Source organism: Tympanuchus pallidicinctus, unplaced genomic scaffold (genome assembly GCF_026119805.1).
Source record: "Tympanuchus pallidicinctus isolate F22 unplaced genomic scaffold, pur_lepc_1.0 scaffold3, whole genome shotgun sequence".
NCBI classification, from domain to species: Eukaryota; Metazoa; Chordata; class Aves; order Galliformes; family Phasianidae; genus Tympanuchus; species Tympanuchus pallidicinctus.
The window spans coordinates 12,789,903-12,803,659 of NW_026294747.1; the positions used below are offsets into that span (position 1 = coordinate 12,789,903).

The 13,757-nt window shown below is 36.7% G+C and overlaps 1 protein-coding gene across 1 annotated transcript in view; it reads right to left on the reverse strand.

Moving 5' to 3' along the window:
* The window catches only part of KCNQ1 (potassium voltage-gated channel subfamily Q member 1), a 328,880-nt gene that overhangs the window by 221,380 nt on the left and 93,743 nt on the right, over positions 1-13,757 (reverse strand). Inside the window, exons 8-11 of the mRNA XM_052694566.1 lie at positions 12,063-12,158; positions 9,790-9,912; positions 8,639-8,780; positions 3,083-3,203 (exon numbers count right to left, since the gene is read on the reverse strand). Coding sequence (XP_052550526.1) covers positions 3,083-3,203; positions 8,639-8,780; positions 9,790-9,912; positions 12,063-12,158 — 482 coding nt within the window. The remainder of the gene's footprint in view (positions 1-3,082; positions 3,204-8,638; positions 8,781-9,789; positions 9,913-12,062; positions 12,159-13,757) is intronic.

Sequence of the window (13,757 nt, forward strand, 5' to 3'; positions counted from 1 at the left end):
CCACTGAATTAGGGCTATATTAGCTATATAATTTATTTCAGAATCACATTCAAAATTCAGCAAGTTAGATTCAATTAGAAAATCTGCTTCCATATAAAAAATAAGGAATAATTATTGCATAAGCAAGCAAGACACTGAAATTCAATTTAAAGGGAACTTTAGGCCTAGATACATAAAGCCTTTCTAAAGCCCTTTGTCATAACAACTGAAAGATAGAATTTTCTGTCTACAACCCAAGCCAAGTGAGTTAGCCTCACTTTAAGACACAATGATATCAAGTGCTTGCCTGATAGTAGTGCAGCAGGTACTTCCCACTTTTGCCAGAAGATTTATGTTATGTGTCAAAAGGAAATACTTCCCACAACGTCAAACGAAAGTCATTTTCCAGTTGCATGTCTCCAAATAACTGTGTCATACTTATTCATGTATTTATGACATTCAAACATTCATGGTTATTCTGGAGTCACCTTTCTGTGGTTGGTGGACAAACTCATATATATGTTGTAACGAATATGTAATTGATCAGGAAATAATGCATCCAATACCAAACCTAAGCATTCCTAGATCAGGAGTTCTACAGAAGAGGCACTGCCTCAGCTCCTTAAACTGCCTTCATACTCCTGTTTCTCTGATAGACTATGACTTGCTTTTAAGACCTGCAACTAGAGCTATTTGCACTTTATTTGACTTTTCCCCACTAAGTTGTTTTCATAGCTGGTGCTGCATTTTTGTTAAGTGCCTGGCAATGCTTGCATAATGGTTGCTTATTTCCTTATCAACTAATTTGGAGTAATCATATTGCATAGGCCATAGCTCTAAATTTCACGCTTACTTATATTCCCACACACTTAATATTCAGGCCCTCCTGACACGTGCAATAACAGCTCATAAACATTTGTTCCTTAGGACTTTGAAATTAAGAATGAAAAATAAGCATTTGTCCAAATAATTGGTGGAAATTGGCGGGTCTTTAACATCCAGCAGCACGTGTCTGCTGAAACTTTGCACAATAACTTGCTTTTCACTGTACAACCCAATAGGAAAAAAAAAAAAAAAGCACTACAGACTTCTTAATTCCAAAATGCTGGGGAGAACATCTGTTATCTAAACATGAAATACAACAACAAACTCTGCAAAACACAACGTTTTCTCTAATTTTTTGCCAAATCTTTATATCTATGGGCCTCTCTGGCCTTGTTTCGACATTTAATCGACTGCATACCAAGTAAATGCACTTCTGAGTGAGCAGCCCATAAGCTACACAACATGTGGGCACCCATACTTCAAAGGGATGCAAGTCAATTAATATTTTATCCAGCTTTACATTTAATCCAGTTTATCTGGTTTTGAATTGAGAACCAAAAAGTCTTTGAAAACCAATCAAAACAAAACCAAAACCAAACAAACTACCAATACATGACCTCCACTTTCTTCTGCCTTAATAGAGACTCAACACAAAGCAAATACATGGACACATTTTGTACTGTTCCATTACTTATAATCTAGAACGATATAGGAATTTCAATGAAGGTTACAATAATAAAAAAACAAAAACACAGTGAACACGTAAAAGAATGTGAATCCCATATTTTTGGGGGGCTGATTCACATTACCTATATTCTAAGGGCTCCCAGAAGTGACAATAATATAATAAAAATCACCTCTCAAATACTACAAAATCCGACTTTAAAGTAGAAGAGCACCTTACTGTTTATAATGTTTCAAGGTGACAATGAGAAAAAAAGGAATCATTAGCAAGTCCAAATTGGGTGATGAAAACTCCTAGCACCAAAGCTTATTTCCCTTAAAGAAAGCCTTGCAATGTTGTGTTAAGTTTGGTTGGTTTTTTGTGTTTTTTTTTAAAGCTATGGAAAGGAAACTTCTAGATCTGCTTTTGCTGCTCCGTTGTTCTTGTCTAAGGCTAGAGGAAATTTATGACTTCCTCCTCCTGCTTGCACCACTAAGAAATCTTCCAGAATAAAAGTCTCTTAAACTCTCTGCCTACAGATGTATGTACATGTAGGTGATTCAGCTGAGAATGTAAATTATTTTGTTTGGGAGCCGGCACTGTTCTCCAAAACCTACGTTTTCTTTGTTTCATACCCTTTCCAAAGGGGCAGTAGCATGTATGTTTGTTCTTCTCTGCTATTTATATCACTGAGAAAGAAGGCCTGAAAATTGGCAGCAGGCATTTCTGCATATGCTGTACCTCTGAAACTAAGTATGCCAAGAATTTTCATCTGTGGTTTCACTGCAGAAATAGTCAGATTTCTAGGAATAGGAAAGGAAGAAACTCTCTCATTCTGCCAGCAAGGTGAAAGAGTTTGATCTATTAAACACTGTCACACATTTGCTATGGCAAACAATATGAATTTGTTAGGAATCTGAATTAGACAGTGACAGATATTTTTAAGGTGTTCAAATAAAATATTTAGCTGTTCTTGAGTCATTATTCCTTTTGACATTGTAGTGTACTTAAATTCTATTATCTTAAGAATTTTTTAGAACAATCTGAAGAGCCATGACATTTTAGCATAAAAGAAACGTGGAAAACCTTTTAAAAAACAAAAACAAAAACAAAAAATATAGGCCTATTTCGAGTCATTTCAATACATCACAAAGCAGTAATAAAGATCAAAACACATTTTTCTTCCAATACATATCATCTTATAATCACTCCAGGAGGTACTGCTGAAATATAAGGCCAGTATTTCATTTATGTACTTCTAAATTTGCACTTTACAGCTATTCCACTGGAAAACGACGGAGGGATTAACATAATTCTCAACAGGCAAGTACTCCCACACATTGTCTGCATGTGAAAATCTTAAGGCTATCAACCACCAGCTGCCCACGGACATTAGCTAAAAACTAAAACCTTGTGTCAAAGCCAAGTGAACTTTTCTTTAGGTCAACAAGAAGATTTACTGGCACTCAGAAAAGTATACACCGACTTCAAGGTAAAAGAGTTTGACGCAAATATCTGAGATAGCCCTATCAGCTCCATATTTCAGCTCCTCCCACCTGGATTGGCTTCTCTTGTCTAAGTCAACTAATGCACAATTCAATGACCTTGACTTACTGTGAGATGTGAGTTATTGGGGTTAACAGCGTTTCACCCTCCAGGTCAAGCTCATCGGCAAAACTGTTGGTCCTGATGAAGGGTCCTGTGTTCACATCTAAAAACGTCGGGCTTTTTTTCACTGTGAGAAAATATGCAGATAACGGTTACAGCAATAGCATACAGCTTCTTCTAAAAATGACTTACTGCTTGGATTTCTGAAATACAGCACATTTTAACAGAATATTATAACCAGAAGTTACTACAAAGATGTGCATACAGCTTAAAGTACATTAGAAGTAGAACTCTTTATACTCCTCATACACTAGACTTTAAAGTATCACAGCACAATCTAAAAGTCAATGTATGATAATCAGTCATACCAGTCTGCTCTACAGCAGTAGTGCATGAACACCTGAATGACAAGATCAGTTCCTCTATGTCATCTCTAATTCAATTTTAATTTATAAAATCATCTCTTGGGGTGTAATTAATGTGACTAAGACCAAGAAACCAGGTCTAGATCACCAAAGGAGCATCAGCATTTTCATGATGGTAAGACAGCTTCTCTCACACACTGTCTGAGCCAATTTATAGGTTCCCAATCCCTGCCTCACTTCATGGGAAGGAAGCCTCATTTATCAACCCCTACATGAGTCAAATGTCAAGATGCACAGTTCATCACAAGGAGCACTACAGAGGAAAGACCATTTCAGATAGTGGAAGTCCTGGGAGACAGAATTGCTTTTATAACCAAAATGTTCATGCATCCAAGAAATTAGGTAGAGTGGTACAGATTTCATTTCTAAACTAAATTCTCCTTCTAAACTAATTTCTCCTAAGTTCTGCCAGTTTCAGAACCCCAAGTGCATTTTTGAGTGTAGTCTTAACATTTGTCAAAGAAGATACAGAATTTCTGCATGCATAAAATATTACTGTATTTACACTCGAGTGCAAACAAATTGCATAGAGAATCAAAACCAGTAAGCAAGTTTCTGTAGATATTCACTAACACAACCATTTTAATTCAGTAAGTACCCTCATCTGGAACAGGAAGTCAATATTTACCTATTAGCTGACAGAGAATACTGAGATGAGAAGCTACTTAATAAAAGGCAAATACAGTCTCTCTCTCCTTATTTTAAAAACTTCTAAGATGGTCATAACCAAGATCATGTTCTGTTCTAGTGACTGATGCAGTTCTCTACTTTTTATTCTCTCATTCATATATATAATCTTGCTGCTTCAAACATAAAGGAGGAACCACTTCAAAACATTTCCATGCAATCTGCTGGCACAGAGTGAGGAGGGGTCAAGAGAAGAGCATGGTGTTCACAAAGGGTTCTGTTCCACACATTCTGTTGAAGTAAATCTGCTTCAGAGCACCAAGGAGCTAATTGCCCCATGTACAGCTTTATCACTGCTGACTTGCTCACTGTTAGAGCTGAAAAGCCAGGGAGAAGACCGATGTCAGAAATTACAGTCTCCCTCATGACTTACACATCTACACAGGAAAAGTACACTGCTGGCCCTCAGGGACTGGACCACAGAGTGTTTTTTTCAATAGATCACTGGGCATTTCAGTGGAATGAGGCAGCTTGTTACTTAGTCAGGTCTACAGCCTGGAGAAGTTAATTTTGTAATGACTGATTGAAAAAACATCTATGTTAAGGCTTCAAGGCAAAGGTTTTGCCCAAGCTGAACAAAAGATTTCTAAAATGATAAAAAAGTCAGCATTTCTTAACCCTCATCCATAAGCAAACTTTACTAAGAACTGTCAAAAGGGTAAAGCTGAAGACAAGAAAAAGAAGTTTGTCATGATCTCTGCCACTCTGGTACAAAGGCCAGCAGTGAGATTCCTGAACACCTAATAGAAGTGGTATAAAAAGAAATCCATACCCACTGGACTCTGAGTGGCTGTTTCTCAAACACACACACATAAAAAAGGCTTTAAAAAGAAAAATTCAATGGATAATGAGTGAAAAGAAACAGTAAACAGATACAGCAAGGGATATTTACCAGAATTCAGGGGTCCCCAAAATTTATTATCTTTGTATTTGATGGATACCACTACAAGGTATGACTATTCCACTGATAACGCTGGGCCAAATACTACTTTCAAATGGTGAAGAATACACTCCCCTTAACACGAGAACTCCCACTCCAAAATAGAAGGTCCAAACTTCTTAATCAATGAGTATAATCACAATCACTCACAAGAAATTACTGATGAGTTTTCTACATTACTAACACAATTTTGTATGCCCTATGACATTCATGGAGCTTCTTTTCTGGTAGTGGGATGTTTTTATGCGAGAAAACAGTTTCCAATTCCTCTTCTGCAAGGACAATCAAAAACTGAAAACACCATTAAGCATGGAACACTTAAATTTTAATTAATGCATTTAGAAGAATAGCACTGGGTAGTATTTATTTCAACATTTGCAGTTCACAATCTGAAAAACTTTCCAAGCTTAAAAATCTAATAAGAAGCCTACGCTTTCTTAAAAGGACTGCACTATAATTTTCTGTGCCACAACAGGCAATTCCAGACAGAACACTGCAAGATTTTAGTAATTAACAAAGGTGATGGAGCAATGAAATATTATGAGATTTACCTGGAGAGGAAGGAGCGCTGGAAGATTGCTGGTCTGTGGAAAAGGATGGCCAGGAACGCTGACAATCTGAGTTATAGTAAAGATACACATAAAACAGAGATAGGAGGGGCGGGGGGAAGAAAGAAAAAAGTTCCAGACAGACAGCTGAGGAGATACAGACATACCTATGTAGGCAGTATGACATCTTTAAAAATAGATAATACTGGGAAATCGACTCTGGGAAACTCTTCCAGTTTGTACTGCAAATGAGCAGAATATTAACCGACCACTAGGGGAGGCATTGTGCCTCTTCAAAAATTCTTTGGCAAGGTATTCCTCCTCAGAAGCCAGTCCTATCTTGAAAAATGTCATCTATACGTTTGCCTTCTCCTTCCTGAATTCACAGCTCCCTCAAGTGTTTCCCTTCCAAAGAGTACAACCTTGTACTACTCTTGGTCTGGTTCCACAGCATAGCTAGCTCCTGCCACTGATGTTAAAAGCAACATGGTACATTGCATTAAAAAAAAAACCAGTTATGACAGCCAACTCCAACCATTTAAGCCAAGTGCTTGCCTCAAATTGGATTTCTTGGGGAAAATTTTCAGACAGATGAGTAGTCAACACTGAGAAAGACTCAGCAAAACAAAGCATTCATGCTTTATTTCTTTTAATTAATCATAATAGTGCCTTTTTTTTTCCAACAAATTTTGTAAGTGTTCTTCAGCTACAGGCACGCTCCAGCCAAAGCTCTTCAGTCCTTGCTGAACCAAGGATGCCAGAAGAAAAAATGTAATCTTATTCACAGAATGTACAAATTTAGTTTCCCCTCAATTCCTTTGAGTCCCTGTGAGAATGATTTTAAGTGAACTCTCAGGTCCGTGAGTTTACTCTTTTGGCTAGGAAATTTAAGCTGTGATTGCTGGCAAAGCTCCTCTGAGGCTTTTTACTTATAGAGAGCAGGTGATTTCAAGGCTCTTGCTCCTCTCCTGAGATTCCACCATAATCAGCCCCAAAAGAGATGCACTTCTTGGAAATGGGCAAACCAAAATCACGGGGAGCGAGGGACATAAAGTTTACTTTTTGGTATTTTACTACTCCTACTACACTTATGTTACATGTGGATTCAGAGGAGAAACTGAGCTCTGTAATTTCAGATGTTTTAGCCAAAATCCAAGGATCCTTGCAATTGAACAGTGAAATCTCTAATGTCTTTAGTGGATGCAGCATGGGAAACCTACAGGTGGCTCACAGCACTTTTACTAAATCACAGGTTTAGCTTTTTTTTGTTTTTTGTTTTTTTTTTTGGTCTGTATCTTGCTCTAATCCTAAGTCTTTGAGGAACACTCAAACATTAAGAAAATGCCTAAACAAGCATATTAGAAACATCAGAGGGCTCCATGGCTGCTTAAGTGATCACAGAATCCAGACAAACAGTAAAATAAAATATTTAATTTATGGGTCCCCATCTGTTCACAAATATCCACAGAGCATTTTTACAGGAACAGATGCATTTACTTCAGGGAGCCCAATTTCAGAGGTCAATCTGGACATTCTTCTCACATCCCAATCTATTTGTTTAGAAATTCTTGGTTATCTGAGCACATAACTTAATTGCTAGATAAAGTCTGAGTTATATTACATCATCTTTTGTCTACTGTTTATCCATCCACTATCGATTTTTCTCAATTATGAAGAAAAAACAGGGATAGTCTGTTTATATACAAATATTTATAAGTGCTTTCTTCTTTGTAATGAAATTGTCTGCGCAATTAGAAATGTGAGAATGTAGATTTTGGTCTGTCTAGATCTCCTCGGCTGTACAAGATTTCTTAGAAACTATACAGCACTAGACACACAAAAAGCACTGCAATCAATGTTACTTCGTCATTAGCTTGCATGCTACAGATAAAATTCACCTCCACTTACCAAGCAATTTTAACATTCCTGTTTGTCCTGTATACTTGTAACAGTTTAGAGAGAGTAGAACACAGATAAAAAAGGAAAAAGATAAGTGTCAGAAGAAATTAGAGAAAATCCATTTGTTGAAAGCTATACAGCTGATTTTTGAAGTGGCAGTAGCTGCCTGCCTGCAAATTGAGCTTTAGAAACTCAGTGGTAAAAGGTAGGACTTTTCAAAACAAATCATTTGTATAGTTGTTTTGTTTAATTGTCCCGAAATAGATATCTATGCTCAGAGTGAGTTTACAAATTGAACTCAGTATTTGTCCACCTTTTAACAGCTTTATCATCTCTATTGCCAGATGCAAATTATAGTCATTCTGTAATAGGAGCCAAGAAAGAATGAAAAAGCACAGAAAGAATGATGCAGCACATGAAATGAATTAAAATTGGTGCTAGGTCAAAATTTGAGCAGACAGATGAAAACTCAAGCACCGGTTACTGAAGTATCAATTATGAGGTGATCACCAAACATGGCCCTTTCTTTTTATTCCTCACACTGTACCTTTTTGCACAGTGACAGTTAATATAGATGCATACACATTTATCCTCAGCACTTCTGATTTCAAAGTTCGATTCACGGCCGGCTCCACTGACCAGATGGTGGGAGCAGACAATGCTTTCACATAGCAGACTATGCTCAGAGCTGCCAACATACGTCAGACCTTTCTGGTTGAGGTACAAGCATGATAGTAACATGTCTTGAGTAAATTTCACACGGAAAAGCTAGCAGCTGATATCTCTAATCAATTGAAGAACTGGGGACTGCTAGCGCCTTAGAGAGGCTAGCTCTTCCAGCAGGCAGAAACGACAAAGGATCTTAGTTCGTCTACAACAGAGTACATTCATTAAAGGAACAGCTGAACCTCAACCAGACAAGCCAGCAAAGTCAAAAAGCAAAATTATCTTACTTTAGTAACAAGGACAAGAACTAATTCCGTCCTTTCTCTTGTACATATTAACGAGTGCCTACGCATAAATCATTAACAGAAGACAATGCATTCTACAACAAATTGCTTACCAGAATTTTCATATGTATCGAAACAGAAATCAGGTTTCTTGTCATCCGTCACATGGTCATAAGTGATGTGTGGAACTGTTAACATCTTGTCTGGAGAAGAAGGCCCGTTGTCCTTGTCTAGCTTAAATTTCTTCTTTTTAACCTAAAAATGCACATACGTTAAATTACCAAAGCAAGCCGCATTAAATCAGCTCTTCATTGTCTACAATAATAACAAAGTCCCTAATGAGCTATAACCACATAAAAGAGTACATGACCAATTCTACTTTCATCATTCTATACTGTGAATTTCTTAATGAGATTGCATCCCCCCAAACTGGCTAATCCCTAGAATTCCATACATCATCATTAGCAAATTCCTTGCCTGCAATAATAATTGGCTAGCTCTGCAACAGTTTATATAAATGAAACTTTCTAGAATATCTTTACCATTTTAGTGGATACAATAAATCATACCTTCAGCAGAGAGCAAACCAATAGAGTGCTATTGAATTCAGATGAATCTATGATAATATGAGAAATTTTTGTAAAATATCCTCTTCTTCCCAGTACATGGCTACCACACATCCAAAAGAGAGGACGAAGTATTACATAATGTAAAGATACATAATGTAAAGACTTCTTGCTGTATCTTAAATGAATAAACAAACATTCTAAGCTATGGAATAAGATATAGCATACATGGGCACAAGGTGTATTAGAGAAACATAAAATCAATGGTAGCTGAGTGAAGCACCAGGATGTGGGTTACTCTTTTGTTTGCACGTTTTAAAGTAGTTATAAAGTTGCAGTTTTGGAAATATACATTTTCTGGGGTTTTGTTCTTTGCATATACTTTTGCAAACAACATTAAGTAATTGTTTGAGTTGCCTGAGGTAGATCATTATCATTCTTTTCCAAACTCATAAATGCAATAAAAAATAATTCAAGCTTGGTAACTGAAGCAAATTAAGTTGCAGTTTAAAATGTTTGTATACTGAAAGCCACAAAAGTGATTAGTAAACAAAACTTTGAAACCTAGTAAAACTCTGTAAAGCAAAAAAAAAAAAACAAACAAAAACCACCCAATTAAGCCTCTAGAGTGTAAAAAAAAATTGATCCAATTAAAAGCATTTGAAGTTTCTATATAAAGAAATGTTAGTTAATGATACCATCACTGATTTCTTTGGTTTTGGACTGGGTGACAGCAAATGATAATTTCTGGCAGGTCTTCGAATATATATTTTCCATGTCGAAGAGTCTGGGTTTTCTGCTGCATAGCATCTCCAGGCAGTCTAGAGAAAAAGTTGTGGCAATGCAACAATCAGTGCAATGGGATTTGTAGCAACCCATGCTACACAATAACTTCTAAGTCAGCACGTAAGAAATCTATAAGCACTCTGTAGTTTCTCCCATGAAAACATTAACTCAGAATGGTTCAGAATCTTCAATCAGCAAACAAAAAACACTTAGTTTGAGCTGGGCAAAATGGAAAGTAAGACCAATGTTTTCAAGTACTACTTGTACTTGCATTAGCAGCAAATAATAAAAGAGAATTCTAGACACGCCTCGGGAGACTGGAGCTGAATTTCTCGCTCTGCACCAGTTTCCCTCTGTGATTTTGAAACTTTGAATGCTTTGCCTATTGCATCCCATGTTTCAGGCCCCTAAATAGGAAAAAATAAAATAAAATCATTCTTCCATAAGAGTTCTGTCAGGAAAAGAAGCAACTGTGATATGGTCAGTAGGGCTATATTCTTTCAAGGAAGTGATGATGATGGAGCACATGATGAAACAGCACAATTAGTTAAGCAGGAGCTAAAAAACAAAAGCAATCTTCCATATCCCCCAGCAACCAATGATTAAAGTACTAAGTTCAAAGAGCAAAGGAGGAAAAGCAGGGCTAGGAAATGAGACCAGAGACAAAGCACTGCTGCATTCTCTCTTAAAATGTAAATATGTGATCAAAGATGATTAAGAATTAGTCTCCAGATTAGAACAGTAGACCCTCACTTCTACACCATATGTATCAGGCATTCACATACACTCAAGTAGGAAAAGGCAGAATACACAAGATGAAAGAAATAAAGCAATGCAGAATGATAGAGAAAAAGCAGACAGCATTTGGAAACTAAAGGATCAAACAATCATATAATTCCCACCATGGTTAATAGGATACTGGAAGAAACAAGTGGATTCTAGAAGAAAGCGAGAAGGAATACAAGAAAAAGAAGTGCTAATTTCAGCTGTTGCCCTCTCCTGAACTTATTTCACAAACTTACTGGTTTAAGAGTAATTGCTTTGTAAATCAGATGCAGAGAACTTATTCAATTGGGCTTCTAGAGATCCACAACTACTAACAAATAGTAATAATCAGTACAAATAACAAGTAAACAACTCACTGTCTTTGCTCCACTCTTTAGTATTTCAGAGAAGCCAAGTATGACATTCTACACATGCAGTCTCAGACTTAAGAATAATTTGGGGTTGATTTCCAAAAGAATCAGTGGGAACACTAAGTACCCATCCTTTCTCTGACCATGTAATCCAAACAAAACACAGCGAGTCTGAAGACTTTTGGTTAATCTCTGGCTAATACCAGAGCTCTAAATTTAAAACTTTTTCACATTAACTCTGGGACTGTTTAGTTTCAAGCATAAACTTTACAGTTAGCTACTGTTTCCATAAAGAGCCTGACCTGGAAATCCACATTCACTCATGAAGGTGGAGAAATAAGTCATACGAGAAGGCAAAAATGACACAACATAGGGGTACATCTACATTTCTTTTGAATTTGATCACATACTTCTACAGCTACGTGCAGAAACTGAGTGAGGGGGAAACAAGGAGGAAAAAATCCTCCATAGAATCAACACTTTTTGTGAGCTGAATGCCAGCTTCACACAGAACTACAACCATACTTTTAATAGATGGCATTAAATTTTCTGCCTCTCTGGAACCCTACAGAAAAAAAATGATTTTGCAGAATCTCACATTTCCCAGTCATCTCCAATTTAATTATCTGAAAGCTGAGATTTTTAAGAATTTATTTGTGCAAAAGAAAATGAAATATACCTGACATTTGTTTCTACAAGGAACAATATTGTTTTAAAACACGATTTTACATGAAGCCTATTCTCTACTTTTCACTATTGTAAACACAGCATTTCATAACTTTTTCCACAGTTAAACTGTTCAGTAGCCACAGGATAGCCTTCAGTTTCTACTTTAAACTGCAGAAGCAAAGAATTTGACCTGATTTGGGAGTGAAGTTTCCTGCTCGTTAGTTGGAAACACCACTGTAAACACAAAAGTTGTTTAAGAGACCGGTATTCCTAAGTCTTAGGCAATTTTCTACATGAATTAGGCCATGGAACATTGCCAAGATTGGAAAAAAGTACAAATGGAGAAAAATGATAATATGTGAAATGCAAGAACTTTGTACCTGTATGAGAGAGGCAGCAGCTGGAATTTGACGGTTGAAATGCTTCTGTCTTTGTTTCTGCTGTACCTTCAGGGCAAAGCCTGAACCAAGGATTCCCTTTGGGAACAAAGAAAACATACAACTAATTTTTTTTAAAACATATTTTTAAAAGGACGAAAGAAAGCACACAAGCTTGCCAAATTATGTTGCATTAATGAACTCCCATTCAGCATCATAAAACCCCACTAATTACTGAGAGGAAATGGCTTAATACTGTTTTTAGACTCAGTTAATATTACCAGTTGAAACAAACTATGAATTCTCTCGTGCCCTGATTCAAAACCTGTTTAAGTCTGCTGAGTTCAAACACTAAAAAGCAAGCAGCAGTGGTAATTCATACCCTCCAAAAGCCTCATAAAATCCTTGTGCAGGAGAATGACAGAATAGGGAAAAATATAAACCTGATGTGCTTAACTTCATTTTTACTATTAATAAAGCTTTGGCATGGTAAGACTCAGGTCACAAGAAAGCCTTTTTAACTGTAGTAAAGCAGCTCCTACATTTATACATTATCCTATGCAGGAATGGGAAGACGAGAAAAAGGAAAAGGAACATAAAAATAGTCAGGACTAAGATGACTTCAGCTTGAGGCCATCTTAAGCATTTTCAGGATAAGCAGCATGGCACTGGAAGCAGCTTCCAAACATAGTTTAAAGTCCATAATTAAGTATAAGGCAAGTCACTTATGTGTTCATGTGCATAGCTACAGCCATATTTAACAAAGATTTTACTACCAGACAGATAAAAATACTGAAATCTTCCATAAATCAGCTTATATAACTGCACCAACTCAAAAAAGCATATTCTGCTTTCTGCAGTCAAGGTATCAGGGCAGCCAGTGATCTTGGCTCGATCTGTAAGAACTGTATTAATCACTCGGTGCTTTGAAAGAAACAGGAAAGACCTTTCCTATTACAATCATTGAGCCAAGATCAAAGACTTAATGATGATCAAACATCCCATGTTTGGAAAAAGCAGGATCACTGCTAGACCCAGAACTCACATCAGTTTCATTTAGCCACAGCAATTATTTTTGTCTGGGATCTTAGACAGTTCTCCTCATTTAAAAAGGAAGCAGGGCAGTGTGCAACAGTTACCACTAGAGCTTCAAATCCTAAGTTTCCCCTTACGAGCAACTCACAGAAATTGTTCAACTCAATAATAGAATCTCAGTGATAAAGGTGGTGCTGGGGTGTTCTTTCATTTCTACAGGTAAACAGGAAAGCATTACTGTAAACGTGGGGCTGATATACATGTATTTATACGACATCTTGCTGTCTTTCAAGTCCAAGAAGAAAAACAGCCAAAAAAGCAGATTTTCACATTTCTCGTGTAGGTCATTTCATTTACTAAGTCTCTCTTCTAATTAAGGTACAAATGTGAAAGTAAAAAGGGGAGAATATATCTTGAAGACACACCGATGTTGGAGAGTTTAAAAATCTATACTTACTTCAAAAGTACTCAACCTTTTGAAGAGTAATTAAGTGACTACTTTTAAACAGCCACTTTAGTTTTAACAGCTGCTGTTAAATATTTTGAAGAATTTTTGTGGAGGTTTTGGTATAAAAATATTATTATTATCCATCGCAAGCTTATTCCCAACACTTCCCTGCCACAGTCATATTATGCTAATACAGCTGAAAAACTTGCTAAAAA